Source organism: Triturus cristatus, chromosome 1_2 (genome assembly GCF_964204655.1).
Source record: "Triturus cristatus chromosome 1_2, aTriCri1.1, whole genome shotgun sequence".
Taxonomy (NCBI): Eukaryota; Metazoa; Chordata; class Amphibia; order Caudata; family Salamandridae; genus Triturus; species Triturus cristatus.
Window position 1 is genome coordinate 857,438,665 of NC_140580.1, and position 18,167 is coordinate 857,456,831.

The window sequence follows — 18,167 nt, forward strand, 5'->3', positions numbered from 1 at the left end:
CTCGAATTGTGCTAACCACATCATCCACATAAGCTACAACACCCTCATCACCATATGCCTCCACACCCTCTTTGTCAACCTCTTGCCCTGGTAAGGGTAATCTAGACAAACCATCAGCCTGAGTGTTCTTCCAACCAGGTAAATAGACTACTTTATATTGATACTCATGTATCCGTGCAGCCAAACCAGCTAATCTTGCACAAACATTTTCTGCTCCACCTGGCATTAGAATTTGGTTTGTTTTATGATCAGCGTGTAAAATAATAGGAAATCCCCAAACATATGTCCTAAAGTACTCAGCTGCCCACGCCGCTGCCAGAGCCTCCCTCTAAACCACGGAATAGTTTCTCTCAGAAGAAGTGAGGGAACGAGAAGCAAAAGCAACGGTGCGTTCACCATCTTTGTGCATTTGTGAAAATACAGCCCCTAAACCCACAGCACTAGCATCTACTGTAAGAATTGATAACAACCGAGAGTCAAAAGAGGTTAAAACCTTCGCATCACATATTTCCTGTTTGATATTTTGAGAAGACTTCCGGTCTTCTGCCCATTCAAATACACACCCTTTCCTTAGAAGTTTGTTTAAATGCTCGGTTTTCTCTGCAAAATTCTTAACAAACTTTGCATAATATTCCACTAGGCCAAGAAAAGACCCAAGTTGGTCTTTATCCTGCGGAGACTTGACTTTCCTTATTGCTTCTAACAAATCTCTTTGGTTTCACCCCAGATGAAGACAACGTATACCCCAAGTATTCCACTTCTTCAACACAACATTTGCATTTCTCTTTGAGAGTCTACCCAGCATCACCAATCTTATCTAAAACTCTTTTCAAAATCATGTTGTGATTAGTGATCGACTCCCCAAATATTAAAACATCATCTTGGAAGTATACACCACCATCAATGTCTTTTAAAACTTGGCACATCATTCGCTGGAATACACTGGCCGTTGAAGAAAGTCCAAACAGCATCCTGGTGAATTGATAAACCCCGTCAGTATGGATGAAAGCTGTGAGACTGAGTTTGGAAGGAGTTTTATAAGATGATTTGCACTTTTAAGATCTAATTTAGAGAAGTATTTTGCACCTTTTGAAGACAAAACCAACTCCCCTATATTTGGAAGTGGAAAATTATCAGTGATGATGTTCTGATTTACAGTGCGTAAGTCAACACATAAACAAAAACTTCCATCAGGTTTGCCCATAACTACTACTGGAGAAATCCAACTTGTGGTTTCAACAGGTTCAATTATGCCCTGAGAGACAATTTCTTTAAGCATATGTTGAACCTCTTGTCGAGCCATAATGGGAACTTTTCTAACCCTGTGGTGAATCGGTATGGCACCAGGCTTTACCAATATTTTATGCACATAGTTTTTCAATAGACCTATTGCATCCGAAAATACTTTGCCTGATCCATCCACTATGTATTCTGTACATAGCTCTCCAACAACTAACACCTGATTAGGTGCACATGGATTTATGATGATACCTAAATCATACTGGTGCTGACATACAAGAATAGGAGAGCCAGATTTGGCCATATAAACTTTCCCATTGACTGCTCTCCCCTGACATTTTTATCTCAGTGGTCATGTAACCTTCAATGTCAATTTTCTCTCCTTGATAAGCTCTTGAATTTATATCTTTTGGTAGCAAATTCATGTTTGGCCACAACTTTTCAAAGATATCTTTAGGTATAATTGTATATAAGGATCCAGAATCCACCAGAAGTTCAACAGAAACATGCTCGATGATTAACATGGCCTTGGGTCTAGAGCTCCTGGGTGCATTTTCTCCACCATCAACACACCATATCCTATGTTACTAACTCTTTATTTATAACAGAAGTATCATCCTTTATCACTGCAATACTTGTGCCGTTGTTGGAAGTGCCGTTGTTGGGCCTACATCTGCGTGCAAAAAGTCCTTTCCTACCACAGCGCCTACACTCCTTTCCTATGGCATAACAATTCTTAAAGTCTGCAGTGTGAAAACTGCTCCCACATCTGAAACATACCCTGCTGTGTTGTCTGTTATTATCAGTGGTTTTAGCAGGTGTAGTATTACTACTGCATTTAACGTAAGGACATCTTTTTAATCTCTTTCCTTCCTAACTTCCCTGCATTCAATACTGCAACATCTACACTTTCTATGAAAGAACTTTCACCATCTACCTTCCTTTTTTCCATTTCTTTCATACAATGCTCTGATTGCTCAACTACCTTGGCAATCTCTATGGCATCATGCAATGATGGATTCCTAGCTGCCCAAAGCCTCTCTTGCATTTGCTTATTCTTACACTGTACAATAAGTTGATCACAGATCATTTCTCTACGGTCTAATCCATTTTTTGGGGTTGGGTATAAAATGTATATCTTGACATTACTATATTTGTTTCTTTTGCAAACCTCCTCTCTAACCTAACCTTGGCCTCTAAGCACACATTTGTAATCTGTTATCTATTTCCACCTGTAGTAACTGGTAAATATTTTAAAATATGTTGTCCTTCCTTTCCTAAAGTACTTACTAATAAGGCCTTCTTCCGTGAATTGGTAAAACCACCCCCATCAAGTGCTTCAATGTACTTCTCAAAATATTCAATCCAATCTTCCCACTCAATAGATGGTGTACCAGCTTGTGCCAAAAATACAGGTAGTGTAATTATTGCAGCGTCCATGACTAATATAACTTTAAACAATTTATAAACACCCACTATGAATGTTGTAGGTTATTAGTGACTGTAAATTTATCGACTTTGGTAATTTATAGTGTGTATTAAAAACAAAGTATTTGGTGTACCTATCACCAATAATGTGAAGGCAAAACGAGATAGTGTGCCTGTCACTGATGAATACTTAGTAGAAATAAAACTAACAATGCTGTGGTGTGCATGACTAAAGTTCATGAAAGCATAAATCAGAGTTGTGGTGTGCTTATCATCGTAATGCGTGAAAGCACAAAAAAAAAAACCTTTTAGTGCGGTGTGCTTGTTACCGAGTAAAGTTACGTAAGCAGTGCCTGAGATTGATATCGAATGGAGTGCTTATCACCGATGTAATGGTGTGCTTATGACCGATGCATGAGAAAGCACAAAGACATCCTCAAAAATGTGTGTGCTTAGCACAGAAATAAAATAAATAGTACCTGAGGCTGAAAACACAAAGTGCAGAAACGCTGTGTTATTTGCCGGTTGGACTCGTCAGGCAACTTACAGCGAGCCTAACACACCTAAAATGGCCGCACGTTACGTTGTGTGCGTCTTGAACACACACACGTGATGACGTCAGACGTGCACTGACTGCCATAGGAGATGGAAGCTGGAATCTGGCGCTGCCGATGGAGTTCCAGGCTTCTTGTGGGGTTCCAGACTCCAGTTGTAGCTTGTCGCGTCACATGCACAAGTATGTGTACTTTCGAATATAAAACGACTGGTAGCACTCCCACTGTAGTGGGATGTGTCCCCAGGGCACTAGTGTAAAGGCCTCATAGAAGAGGTTAATTTAATTATTCAGAGTTTTTACCAAAGTTGTGCTTGCGAATAGACGATTACTCAGATGTTCTTGTTTTTCAATCCATATATTGCGTTTTACCACATAATTACAGTTAATTCACTGCATTTATCAATGTTGCGTAAAGCAAATTCTTTACAAGTCCCAATGCATTTCGGCCATCCTGGCCTTCATCTGGGGACACACTGTGAAATAATTTGAAACCATTGTTCACTACACATGAAGACAACAAACCGCGATTTAGCGATTTACCTAATGTATGCATCGCTTTAGTTATGCTGGTGGCTATGCGTGAAGAAGTGACTATTTTACTATTAGCGGCGTGTGCTAGTGTTTGATAAGCGTGCTAGTGCGTGATAAGGAAAAAATGCGGCTGTGTGACAGTTAAAAAGTTCTTGAAATGGTGAGCCAACGCGGTGCCTGAAGGTGCGGGGCTTTTAAACGTGTACATCGGTTAGTCCTGTGTAGGTTAAAAACAATTGCAGTACTTGGTGCAAAAAGTTCTTGAAATGGTGAGCTGACGCGGTGCCTGAAGGTGCGAGACGTAGTGCCTGAAGGTGCAGGACGTTTAAACGTGTTTATTTCTAAATGCACACGAGTGTACATCGGTTAATCCTGTGTGCGTTGAAAAACGATTGCGGGACTTAGTACATCGTTATATATCTATTTTTTATTAACACTCTATTTTTTCAGTAATACTCAATTTCAAGTTTAATCTTGTCTTTCTAATCCCCACACTCTCATTCCATTTCATTTCAAGTTTAATCCCGTCTCACTAATCACAACACATTTTATTTCTTATTTCATTTCTATTCATTCGCACCCAGCCTCACATATGTGAGACAGCCATCTCCCGAGTCTGTCCTTTATGCCACTTGTAGTTCACCATCGCGGTAACCATCACGTAACATGAGTCCGCTTTTTACCTTCCAGACCCTCCAGGATTCCGCGATTTGCCGCGAAATCGGCACTTTTGTAAAAATGCAGCGATTTTTACAAAAGTGCCCGCGAAATCGGCACTTTCGTAAAAATTTGTGTAGCTAAATTTCCATATTTGTGCCGCTAAACTTGCTAATCCATGCCGCTATATCCTGGGGGTCTGAAGTTATGTCAACCTCACTAGCAAAGCCGGCAACAGAAACAACATGCCCGAGAGACAGGTTTGTTTGATATTTCTGCACGACTAAGTTCACAGGCTAAATGGTAGATCACAGCTCACAAGATAGATTTACTTAATTGCACTAGTGCCGATCTGTGGCTGGCAGCATCCATTTTGTGATGCCAGGGCTCTGTTAGCTGGTACCGGGTATACCGGTGCTATCATGTCTCTCCCTCTAGAAGGGTGGGATCATACTACCACACCAGTTACTGGTGTGGGGGTATGATTCCAAGGTGTTTGACACCAAACAGGACATCCAAACACGATATGTTTCCGTGCAGCCATCCCAAACTTAACATATACCGTTTGGTTATAATGCACTTAAGCGTATATGGTTTGGCTGCATCACAAACAACCCCGGGATAAAGGTTCCGAAGGCTGCAGAGGGGCTCTGCTCATGCATGGGCACCCTCTCACATAAAACCCAGCACCCTGCCTTCAGGATTAGTAAGGCCTGCCATAGGGGTGACTGATAGGTTTATATGTGCAGTAATATGGAGAGATATAGTGAACCTATATCTCAGCAAGGGGTGCATGCACCACCTTACCCAGGCTGCAGTAGCGGTCCTGTGGTGTCATTTTAGAAGGCTTCCCAGGGGTGGCATGATACATGCTGCTGTCCCTGGTAGGCCTCTGGAGTGTACCTAAAGTACTGGTAATCAATTTAGAGAGGAAGCAGCTAGGCTGGTGTCCTGTTTAGCAGGGCCCCAGCCAGACTAAAGTAAAAAAAAAGTGAAACATCAGCAAAAAGTGGGGTAACTATAAGAAGCAGATCCTACTCTCCTACACATTGAAGGATGATGGTTCATCTAAATACCTTGACATTTAAAAGATTTAACATCAGCTTTAATTGGCACTCCCATCTAGGGAGTCCACAACAGTGCTCCACTGAATGTGACTGAGACATGTAGCAATATTATATTGATAGCCCAATTGTTTTATAGATTGAAATACATTTGTGGTCATCTGTATAATATGTGGATGTGGATTCGAGGCATAGTAAAAACACATTTAGAACAAGCCCAAGAGGCCCAAAAAAGACAATACTAAAAAAAAAAAAAAAAAGACCGGAGTTTAGACCTAGAAGATTGGGCCCTGGTAATGAGGCCTACTTATGAACACAAAATGCTAGGTCAGTGGCAGGGGCCTTATAAAGTCATAGGGCAAGTAACACCTGTCACCTATTGAATAGAGCTAGATCCAAAGAATAAAAAGAATACCCAAATTTACCAAATAAACCTGCTAAAAAAAATGGGAAGGAGCAAAACCAGCAATGGTAGGGATCATAGAAAACCCTAACCCTATGTTTCTACAAAGCATAGACTCTGACTTACCTCAAAAACAACAACAACAACAACTAAGCACCCATCTAACTTCCCTTCAGGAAGTATTTTCCACAAACCAGGGACGAACGACATTAATCAGTCATGCCATTCACACAGAGCCCAATAAGATTGTAAGGCTAACGCCCTATAGGATACCAGAATCCCATAGAAAAGCCATTGAGAAAGAGGTACAGCAAATGTTAGACAAGGGAATTATAGAGCCCTCTAAAAGTGAATGGAGCTCACCATTTGTAATTGTCCCTAAGCCGGATGGTTTCATCCGGTTCTGTATTAACTTGAGGGAGGTCAATAACATTTCCCAATTCGATGCTTATCCCCTTCCTAGGGCGGATGAGATGATTGAAAGATTAGGGAAGGCCCGATATATCTGTACTCTAGATCTTTGTAAAGGGTATTGGCAGGTGCCTCTACGAGAACAAGAGAAGGAAAAAAATGCCTTTTCCACCCCTGAGGGTCTGTATCATTTCAAAGTACTCCCTTTCGGGCTATACAGGGCCGTTGCCACCTTTCAGAGGCTCATGAAATTAATCCTCAAACCTTGTCAAGCCATTGCAGCGGTCTATATAGATGACATAGTCATCTATAGTGACATGTGGAACCAACACCTATCACATCTCGAGGAGGTCATTAGGGCACTGAAGAAAGGAGGTCTCACCATCAACCCGGCCAAAAGACATTTAGCTGCTCGGTCGGTAAAGTATCTTGGGTATCTTCTAGGAGAAGGGCATATCAAGCCCCAAGAAGATAAATAGCCGCCATAACCCAAATACCTTTTCCCCAGAACCGAAAAGACCTATGAGCTTTTCTGAGTCTCCTGGGTTATTACAGACGGTTTATCCCTTCCTTTTCAGAATTAGCCACCCCTTTGACAGATTTGTTAAAGAAGGATAGAAAGACCGAAAAAGACCTCCGACATCCAGCCCCAGACATTGTACAAGCCTTCAGAGGTTTTAAACAGAGCCTTACTACCAAACCTGTTCTCCTAAGCCCAGATTACTCTAAACCGTTCATTCTACAAACTAATGCCTCTAATAATGGCATAGGTGCGGTATTATCTCAAAGAGACACCCAAGGACAGGAGAAACCCATTATTTACATCAGCCATAAACTATACCCCAGAGAAAGGAAATATGCGGTAATAGAAAAAGAGGCCCTAGCCATTAAGTGGGCTGTTCAATCTTTAAGATACTACCTCAAAGGGAGGGAAGTCCTCTTATTCACTGACCATGCTCCTTTGGAATGGTTGTCCAGAAATAATGGACACAATGATTGCATCCTGCCTTGGTTCCTCACCCTCCAACCTTTTCGATTCTGTACTTATCATAGGAAAGAACAGACTAATGCCGACTACCTATTCCGGTATCCCCTCAATCCTGTTCTTGCCAACAAGAAAGTTAGGGAAGGGGAATGTCAGGTAGGGGCAAAGGAAGAGCACGGACAAAACGAGCATTCCGTAGGAGACGGAAGCGGAGACGGAGGTAACCAAAGGATTAATCCTTTCACCATCTCCTCTTCCCTACAGGGCGTAACGAACCCCGCCCTCGGCAGGAACCATTCAACATCTAACAAGAACGGGAAAAGGGCCATCCTACAAGAACAGGAGGCACGCCAAGAGGAACCCAGAAACATGGAGAGAACCAAGGATGCCGAGACCAGAGTGAGGGAAGCAGATCCGAGGCGAGAGGAGACAACAGACGGCAAGAAGGAAGGAGGAGGCACCGGCGAGGGGGAAGAAGATCCAGAAGTTTGGAGTGAAGACTGGTGGAGTCCCCCAGGAGATGCCTATTTTCCGCCGCAGTCCTGGAGAACTGCGGCCCCGGCAGTGAGTAAGCAAGCCAACCCTGGGGTAGATTTAAGGGGCTTGGGAAAGAAAACAGTGGAAACCACGGGAGGGAGGCCGGCTTAAGGAGGACTCGGGTGGGGGGAAGAGGTGACCTCAATAGATGCCATGATATTGCTCTTTGGGTTTTGAATTGCTAGAGGGATCTGTTGTTTAACACTGTCAATCAGACGCAAGGTCACAGCCAAGCCCTGAAGAAAGTGTAAAGTGGGAGAAAGCAGGACTACTGTTTTAGTTGTTAAAAGAGTACATTGTGTGTGGGGGGGGGGGGGGGGGGGGGGGGTGCGTGGATTGCAGCAGACAAGTATGGCCGCAGACTGAACGAGCTCCCACATCCCCGCTGGTAATCCTGTCATAATCCTGCGCCAATACGGCCAGATTATCGGGTCCGGATGTGCAGCTGAACAGAGGAACCCGTGAATGGTGCAGGTGCCGAATTTAGACCGGATCGGGTGTTCCTGGACGGCGGTGGGGACGGAGGATGGCAGCTCCAAACATGACAACGTCCCAGCACCCGCGGGTCACGCCCGGTGCCTGGTAGCCTGTCAGAGCGGCTTTCAGCAGAGGCGGGCAGTGACAAAAGGCACGAGTTGTCGGACGGGGCAAGTAAGGAGGGAATAAGGAGCTGTGCGAGGTGGAGCAAGGTTTTGGTGGCCAGAGAGTGAGGTGGTGTGCACCCTGGGGCAGATCCATCTATGCGAGGCCCCGGTTTCCTTACACCGGCTAGGCCCCGACTGGACTGCGGCAGCATTTGTAAGAGGCAGGGGGCGGAAATAAGCAGCGAGACCTGCGGCTCTACGGGGAACAAAGCCCCCAAATCTTGAGCCCCCCGCAACCCCCTCACGGGCGCTTCGGAGGTATAGTGGTTCTGCCCAGTGGAGTTGGGACCGGTTCCGCCGGAGGGCCCTCCTCATTCTAGACCCCGGCTGCCAAAGGCCTACCAGGCCCCATTTGTCCTGGGAAGGGGGGGGCGCACCAGCAAGCGACGACCCGGGGCAGAGGAGGTGGCCGAAATCCTCCAGGGGTGAAAGGTGTACACCTGAACAGCTGAGGGGCCATCCAGGCGCCTTCTCCCCCCCTCCCCTTCCCACCCCACCGTGAGGCACACCTTCCATCGTAGGATTGAGTAGGACACTTGGGCAATCACGTAGCGACTGAGTGGCTGTCTTTGGATTCCTGGGAGTGCGTGGTGGACTGGGGAGTTGGACTGCACAGGGCAGCGACACCTTTGGGCAGGCACTGGCCTGTACGTTGGAGGGAGGGACCCACCAGAGAGAAGTCCCCTACAATAGCACTTTTTAGTGACCAGAAGCAGGGCCTGTCGGGCCCCCCCCCACCCCCAGGGCCAGCACTGGCGGGACCACCCTGGACCTCCGGGAAGGAAGGTGGTTACGGAGCTAAGGAGCTGGTGGAGCGACCTGGTACACCATACCTAACTCAGGAAGGCGTGTGTTGGAAAGTAGACGGTCCTGGCCCTTTCCTAGATCGTGTGTGACACCCAGCTACTGCGGAGATCATTGAACGACGAGAGGTTTGGATCTGGGGAGAGTTGGAGGTAAGGAACCGGGGGAAAACCGACAGGCCGGCGGCGAGTTAAATTGACTCGCTGGGTAGGCGGCAGGGACTACCCCGGGTCCTTTCGGATCCCTATACTGGCCTGTAAGGCGTCGCAGTGTACCAATGGCAACTGGAAGGGGGCCCAAAGCCAGCACGCAGAACTTGCAAAATTCGCCTGGACCAAGGGGGGTGAGGACAAAGGCACGCCTCCAATGGAGAGGACCGACCTACTGCATGCCCCTGCACCGGGGACAGAACCGACGCTACACGACGTCATGGCGCCAATAAACGTATTGCGTACATCGCTGGACTCTGCTACCGTAGAGATTTCATTAATTAGAGCGGACTTTCGTAAAATGGATGACAGAGTCAAAGATCTTAAAATTGTCACCACGGCGTTGCAAACCGACACATCCCAGCTTCAGCAGCAGGATGAGGACATGCAGAACAGACAGTATAGAATGGCGCAACAACTTGACGACTATGAAGGTCGGGCACGCCGTAATAACATAAGAATTTTGGGAGTTCCGGAACAGGCAGAGGGGCCAGCAGCGGACTTATACATGGAAGATTTGATAACAACCCACTTACAGCCCAAGACCCTCTCACGCTACTTCTCGATAGAAAGAGCACAAAGAGTGCCAGGAGGTAAACCGAAGCCGGGCCCCCCCCACCCTCCCCCGAGACCCCTAATCACTAGTGTCTTCAACTATCGTGACAGGGATATAATACTACAGACAGCGAGAGCTAGCCCGCCACTGAAGGTTGACAACAGCGAGATCACCTTTTTCCCAGACTTCACAGCGAAAGTGCAGGCTCAGTGTCGCAGCTTCCAGGCAATGAAGAAGGGATTACAAGTCAGAGAAGTGAAATATGCGATGCTCTTTCCGGCAGAGTTGAGAGTGGAATCTGATGGTAAAATGTGGTCCTTTGCCTCTCCGGAGGAAGCATGGGATTGGCTGGAGGGTTGGAGAAGGGTTGGTGCCCGAGGAAGAGACCATGACAGTGGGCCTAGACAGCAAAGGGGGACCATGGCCTCATCATTGGTGGATGGCCCAGCAGACAGAACAGAGAAGACAGCGGAAAGGGAATAGACTCTCAGGAAAACGGAAATGGATTGAAGGCTCTGCAGAAGCGCAAGTATTGCAAAGGGGGGTAGCATGTTAATGGGACTCCTGTACATTTACGGTAACTTGGTTAACTGCTAATTGCTAACTGTTCATTGTTACTTTACGTGATGTTTTGGTATTTGATAACTGTATGCTTACATGTTTCATACCTCACTGGGAAGGGCCCTCCTGGAACACTAACTAGTTTTGGACCAAAGTTCAACTGTGACAGGCAAGAAGTAAAGCGAATTTGCGGGTATGGGGGATCAGCTGAGCCCGCGCTCTTTCGAAATGTCAGGGGGGGGAGACAGGCACTCTGCCTAGTTGGGGAGTGGGTAGTTTTGCATCCACGGGCAGGAAAGCAGGGAGGTGGGGTGAGGGATGGGAGGGGGAGGGGTGTTCGTTGGTTCAAAGTTTTGTTATAATGTTGTGTATGATTTGCAAGCTGATTCATGCCGATTTCTACACTGGTGTCAGAAATGGAGTCAAAGTACAGAGAGAAACTACTCAGGTTCAGGTGGCACTAAGTGATAAATATCCACTACCATCAATCTACTGTATTATATGTTACATCATGGTATGGGATGGGGACTGATAAAGACCGAGTACTATCTGTTTTATCCTGGAATGTGAACGGGAAGGGGGATAAAATAAAGAGGGGTATTGTCCAGCAATATCTGAAGAGGCATTCTCCGGACCTAGTGTTACTTCAAGAGACTCATTTAGTGGGTAACAAAAGTAAAGCCCTCACTCGATGGGGTTACAAACTCCTGGTACATACAGACTACACCTCTGGCTCCAGGGGTACAGGAATCTTGGTGAAGAAAAGTACTCCCTTGATCATACTCAAAACATGGGCGGACCCCGGGGGACGTTTTGCTGTACTGGAAGCCCAGTGGGAAGGGAGAGCTCTTAATGTTATCTCACTATATTTGCCGCCGACTTTGGGGAAGACAGCTCTGGTAGACCTTGGCAACGTATTGACCGGCCTCCTCATGGGTGGAGACTATACTATGACAATGAATGATAGGCTGGACAGACCCCCTCAGCGACCTGGAGCTAGACCAAATGACCTAATGGCGGAATTCACCACGGCACTAGGGCTCACTGACGTGGGACGAGAACTACAGTCGACTGACGTACAATACACATATTTTTCCAGTGTTCACAACAGTTTATCCCGTATTGACTATTTTCTAACATACACAGCCTCATTGAGCAGTTTTAGGAACTTCCGGACCCTGCCCAGAGATATTTCAGATCACTCCCCAATTAGACTTGAATTCACATACAGGGAACAACAGCCACGTACCACTATAGTACTCAGCCCGTGGCTACTGAAAATACTGGATATTAAGGAAGAACTGTGTGCACAAACAGGAAATTAATTAGGATCAGTTGACTCTGCCAAAACTATATGGGAAGCGTATAAAGTGGTCCTGAAGGGGCAGGCCCTGTCCCTGAAGACCGGATATATTAATAAGAGGCAACAGTTACTAGCTCAGATAGAAAATGACCTACACAAACTAGAGGGAGATCAAGCACGTAACCCCTCAACCAATACGCAGCACCAATTGAACCTGAAGCAAGACGAATATAGAATTAAGGCACGAGAACACATGATGGCCAAACAGCGCAATACTCAACACAGATTATATGAACTAGGGGATAGGGCGGGTAAGACCTTGGCGTGGTTGGAAAAGAGAGAACAGGGTTCGAGGTGGTTGACCAGATTGCAACTATCGGAGGGAAGGATACTAACACACCCTAGAGACATTACGGAGGCATTTGCAGATCACCTAGAGAAGATATATTCCCCTTCTACTACCTACACAGCGGAAGATTCCCGCCAGCTACTCGCGGACAGCGATATACCAACTCTCTCGGATTCTGACAGGGACTCCCTAGAGGGGGACCTGACAGTTGAAGAGATTCAACTGGCTATTGGTCGTATTCACTCCTGGAAGGCGATGGGACCAAATGGCACCCCCATCAAATTTTTAAAAGCTATGGCCTCCCAGGTAACCCCGCACCTACGAGCAATGTGCGAGGAGAGCTACGAGAAGGGACTATTGCCAGCAGATCAACGTCTAGATACTACTGCGGTTATCTGTAAGCCCGGGAAACCGATTGACAGGTGTGGTTCCTATAGGCCGATTTCGTTGATCAATGAGGAAGCTAAAATCCTAGCGAAAGTTCTCGCTGTACGGCTCATGACGGCGATTTCTTCCCTAGTGCACCCTGATCAATCGGGATTTATGCCCGGGAGAAATATAGCCCTTAACATAAGACGTTTCCATAATGTGTTGGCGCGTAGGGACTTTTTAGAGGAAGATGCAGTTATCTTGTCTCTGGATGCATCTATGGCATTTGATTCCATAGAGTGGCCATATTTATTTGAAGTTCTTACCAGGGTAGGACTGGGACCCAAATTTATCGGGTGGGTGAAACTGTTGTATACAGATATCCAAAGACAAATTAGGGTGAATAACTATACGTCTCACGCGTTCACGCTACGGAGAGGCACCAGACAGGGGTGCCCCCTGTCCCCTCTGATATTCGCTCTCATGTTAGAACCCCTGGCGGCGTGGATACGTCAGGATGCAATGATACGAGGCTTGCGATGGACGAGAGATCATGAGGACCGAATATCCCTGTATGCAGACGACATACTACTATATCTCGCATCCCCCTATAAATCAATACACGCAGTCCTGAATATATTTACAAACTTTGGGAAGTACTATGGGTACGAGATCAATTGGGGCAAATCAGTGTTGTTCATCCTTCAAGGGCGGATCCCCCGACTTCCTGCAGACTGTCCAATAGAAATAGCTTCAGGGATTCAGGTATTTGGGAGTTCATTACGTTGGACCCAGACCCTTTTTCACAATCATAACTTGGCACCCCCATTGGCTAGGCTGAGATCGGATGTAAAGCACTGGAGGTCTTTTCCCCATCCTTGGTGGGATGAGCTGCCCTTTTTAAAATGCTGGCGCTTCCGCGTTTTCTGTATATTCTTCAAAACTGCCCACGTCACGTCCCGGACACTTATTTCGCAGCAGTGGATAGTGAAATCCGTACGCTGCTATGGGATGGAAAGGCCCCAAGAGTGGCACTGAAAAAACTGACCAAAAGTTGGTATGACGGTGGTTTGGCATTACCAGACCTTAAACTATATTACTGGGCCTCGCAACTAGCGGTGGTGAATCACTGGGTTTACCACCCACCCACAGACCCGGCTTATGCCCTGGACAGATACCAGATGGACCGTTCCGGGTACTGGGGGGCCTTGTATTCATATATCAGGAAAAAGAAATACGTTGGACCCACGGCACAGACAATAGAGATATGGCACCAGGCGAACGCCAGGTTGGGCTGAGCCAACACCCTTACCAGGGTAACGCCACTTTGGTACACCCCAAAATTAGGTATGTTATGTTATCTGCCGGGGTTTGATAAGTGGGACATGATCGGGATCTCAGTAGTCAAAGATTTGGTCAGGAAGGGCTCGATCGTTAAGTTTGAGGAGCTTCAAAGGCAATATCGAATGGCCGAGGGGAGATATTCCGATACATGCAAATACGACATGACTTGCAGGCGGCATTCCCAGACTTTGGACATACCGGAAGCATCACCATTAGAGGATCGCCTACTTGATGGCCCACTGTCTACCAAGGCCATATCGTTAACATACAAGAAACTTAGCAATAATATGCCGGATAGTTTTAGTAAACTCAGGGAACAGTGGGAAAGAGACGTGGGATCAATAGATGAGGAAGATTGGCGGTCGGCTCTTATGTCCCCTAGAGAAGCAGCCATCACGCTCCGATTTAGGTTGATACAACTTAGGATTCTACATAGGTCCTATATGACCGGGATTACTCTGGCCAAAATAGGCGCAAGTTCTGATGACCTCTGTCTGAGGGGATGCTGACAACCAGCCACCTTTTACCATACTATCTGGGAATGCCTAGCTATACACCATTTATGGGAAGACGCCACCAACCACATGCAGACCGCACTAGGTAAAGAAGTGTCACTGACACCGACACTGGGATTGCTGAACATATGGGCTGCAACTGACCTTACCGAAACAGAACAGTTTGCGACGTTGGGATACACATTGGACTGATAGGTTTATATGTGCAGTGATATGGAGAGATATAGTGAACCTATATCTCAGTAAGGGGTGCATGTACCATCTTACCCAGGCTGTAGTAGCGGTCCTGTGGTGTCATTTTAGATTGCTTCCCAGGGGTGGCATAATACATGCCGCAGCCCCTGGTAGGCCTCTGGGGTACCTATGCCCTGGGTACATAGTATACCATATACTAGGGTCTTATAAGGGTACCCCAGAATCCAATGTGGAGTGTACCTAAAGTACTGGTAATCAATTTAGAGAGGAAGCAGCTAAGCTGGGGTTCTGGTTAGCAGGGCCCCAGCCAGACTAAAGTCGAAAAACAGTGAAACATCAGCAAAAAGTGGGGTAACTCTAAGAAGCAGATCCTACTCTCCTACACATTGAAGGATGATGGTTCATCTAAATACCTTGACATTTAAAAGGTTTAACATCGGCTTTAATTGGCACTCCCATCTAGGGTGTCCACAACAGTGCTCCACTGAATGTGACTGAGACATGTAGCAATATTATATTGATAGCCCAATTGTTTTATAGATTGAAATACATTTGTGGTCATCTGCATAATGTGGAAGTGGATCTGGAAATCCCCTAGCATGTGCAAATGGGCAAATGTAAATGAAGAAAAGCCACTGCCAGAGATTAATCTTTTAGTATGCCACCTGTCATTGTGTGTGCTGGTAAAACTGTGAGTGTTGACTATAGTCACAGGAAAAGGATTGGATTAATTTCTTGGCCGAGTGCACTGCAGAAGAAAAGTGAATTGTACACAAATGCAGCAAAGAAAGCAGCAGCTCCCCCATGTCTCCCCACATTCATTTGCATTTTGGACTCATAAGCCTACAAGGGTGGGGGGGACAAAATCAACGAGCACATATGAGATTTCGGAGTTTTTGAGCACTGATCGAGCTGGTTTATGCTCAAAGGCTCTAGGAGTTAGGGACTGCCTCCAGGATAGTGAGTTTGGTGTACATTTAGGGAGTTACTTGACTGGTGTAACTCCCCTTTAGTTGTGCACCCCTTGTAGGTTGTGAGGCCCATGGGGGGTGCCGCATGGGCATTTCCATTTGCCAGTCTGTACATATTTTTGTTAATTTGAACTTGGAATTTAGTTGTGTGTGTAATAAAGTACTTCTGTTTTTTAAATTAAAGGTATCTACTCAACTGTGGTTTATTATTCGAGGTGTAATGCACTGCTGAGTTCTCAGACATTAGCACACAGTACATCCCCTAAGTACCCCTTGGGCTGTTCTTCTTCACTACTGCGAGAGAGGAGTGCTAAAAGGGTACTTGGCTCCCAGTTTGGGGGGCAGGGGATTTATAATGGGGAACAAGGAACACCAGCAGCACAAGATTCCACTTGTTACAAATGTGGCCCAGTACCTTCTGACAACTCGTAGACTCTCAGACCGAATTTCTCGCACATATAAAAGTATTTACTATGCAATTTTTACTGTGTATGACCTAAGTTCACCACAACACAGATGTCATCTTCTGACTCCTTTTTAACTTCCTTGTTTGAGAACACAAATAAAGCTTCATTATAAGATTTTCTTTCGCGAACAGAAACATAGACAAGGTCGCCTACCTATTACCAAACATATCTATGAACATTTCAAACTGATTGCTTTGCTAATGCCTGTTTTGAAGTTTCACGTTTTCCTTTAAAGGTGCTCGGCACACCTGGCCACGCAGCCAAGCAGAATAGCTACCTGTGGAGTTCAAATGCCTAGGTCCACTCAAAAACCAGACTTCGATGTTGTGTGCGGTTAATCACCGGGAATAGACACAGTACCCCGGTATCTGGATGCTGACGCTGTCTCTAGTGATCTTCAACTGTCCAGGTAAAAGTGGCTCCAGCATCCACCGAGTCTTTGTAGGTTGTATTCATCGCTTGTGCTTTCCATTTTCCATGCGGCCTTCACAGCAGCTGTAATGATAGACAGGCGAACACTATTACTTGGCTGCCAGTGCTTGTTTGCAATAAGTGTCTACAAAAGGACATAAAGACAGAGACTAACAGAGCAACTGGGTTGTACATCTGCATTGACAGTCTAATCAAAGTGCTGCAGCCGACACTTAATCGCCCCGGACCAGCTCACTTAAAGTTAGCATAACAGAATAAATAGAAAAAAAAATATTTTGGATTATTTTTGCTCTGTATACAATAGGCTCGTAGCAAACAGGTTTGATGTCAATTAATAATACATAAAGATGTTTGTACTAGGGGAAATGTCTGTGCAATCTCTACAACAACACGCTGCCCTCGTAGCGGGCCTCCAGAAGCACTGGAAGGCGGGGCTCTCGGAACCGCCAGTCGCCACGGGCTGCCAATATGTGGTAATGGCCGCGGGCACGTCCAAGGCTATTACCTGCCTTTATCGAAGGCTGTCAAAGGAGCGCTTGCTGCCCCTAGTCACGTTGAAAGATAAATGGGAAGCAGACCTCGGGAAGCCCATCCCCGAGATGACATGGCCAGCGTTGGTGCGGCGGGCCTGGAAGGGTACGCGTAATGCCCGGTTTCAGCTAGTACAGTTTTTTACACTGCACAGAGCATACCTAACGCCAGTTAAGATATTGCAATATTTTGGGGGCACACACTCTCAATGTCCGCGGTGTGGGGGAGATGGGGCTGATTTTCGCCATATGTTTTGGTCTTGCACGGCACTGGGTAGTTACTGGGAAGACGTCACGGAATGCTTGAACCAAGTGACAGATCGCAACATCGAATTTGAGATGTGGGCCTACCTGTTGCTTTGGTTCCCCCACACCCGCCGCACGAAGGTTACTTGTAAGTTCTGTGACTTAGGGTTGATTATGGCCAAGAGGGAGCTAACTATGCGCTGGAAGTCAAGGGCGGGGCCTAGCTTTCTGAGGTGGAGGAAAGCGTCGCGAAATGGGCAGGCGCGGAGGGCACACTTCGCTTGCAATTAGCGCATAGGAGGAACGACGAAAAGGCGTTAGCGACGGCCCGTGCATGGGAGTCACTGGTGGTTGAACTTCAGAGGCTGATGTCAGAAAACATAGGTGAGGAGAGCATACCTGACCGACAGGAGGCAGCGATAAGCGGGGAGTAGGCGGGGGGTCACGATGGTGGGTGGACACATTTAACACGGTTGAACCCGGGGGAGCGCCCGAGCAGACAGAGATAGGTTTGAATACCCCTACATGCGTCATGGTAATGGGGGGGGTAACATCAGGGGGGAGGACAGGAAGACGGGGGCACACTGACATGGGTGGCGGGAGGGGGGAGCCCGAATGGGAAGCGTAACTTTTCCACTGCATAACTGGCTGAAATGTCGTATGTTCTACTCATCGGTTAGCTGCTGGTGCTCTTGTGGGAATTGTATTGGGCTGTTGGTAAGAAAACAATAAAAAATGTTTAAACAATCTCTACAACAACATATCACGTGTATGGCATATAAATCACTTTACTTGGGTTAAAAACTAAAATATCCATTCATTTTTTACTAAATAAAACGTTCTATTAAATTCTAATTACCT

The 18,167-nt window shown here is 46.3% G+C and overlaps 2 protein-coding genes across 6 annotated transcripts in view; one reads left to right on the plus strand and one right to left on the minus strand.

Annotated features, from left to right (window-relative positions):
* The window catches only part of LOC146868160 (uncharacterized), a 402,248-nt gene that overhangs the window by 373,774 nt on the left and 10,307 nt on the right, over window positions 1-18,167 (minus strand). For 2 of the 3 annotated variants that reach the window (XR_014962423.1, XM_085609058.1), the window contains exon 3: window positions 16,459-16,593. Coding sequence is in view for 1 of the 3 variants with exons in the window: in XM_085609058.1 (XP_085465184.1) it covers window positions 16,459-16,526 (68 nt within the window). In the remaining 2 variants the exon portion in view is untranslated. Of the gene's footprint in view, window positions 1-16,375; window positions 16,594-18,167 lie in introns of all 3 variants that reach the window. The other variant, XR_014962424.1, reaches the window with a different exon arrangement.
* The window catches only part of LOC146868161 (uncharacterized), a 190,110-nt gene continuing 175,230 nt past the window's right edge, over window positions 3,288-18,167 (plus strand). For all 3 annotated transcript variants that reach the window (XM_085609060.1, XM_085609061.1, XM_085609062.1), the window contains exons 1-2: window positions 3,288-3,403; window positions 7,539-7,838. In XM_085609060.1, the coding sequence (XP_085465186.1) occupies window positions 7,644-7,838 (195 nt within the window). In that variant the 5' untranslated portion in view covers window positions 3,288-3,403; window positions 7,539-7,643. The remainder of the gene's footprint in view (window positions 3,404-7,538; window positions 7,839-18,167) is intronic.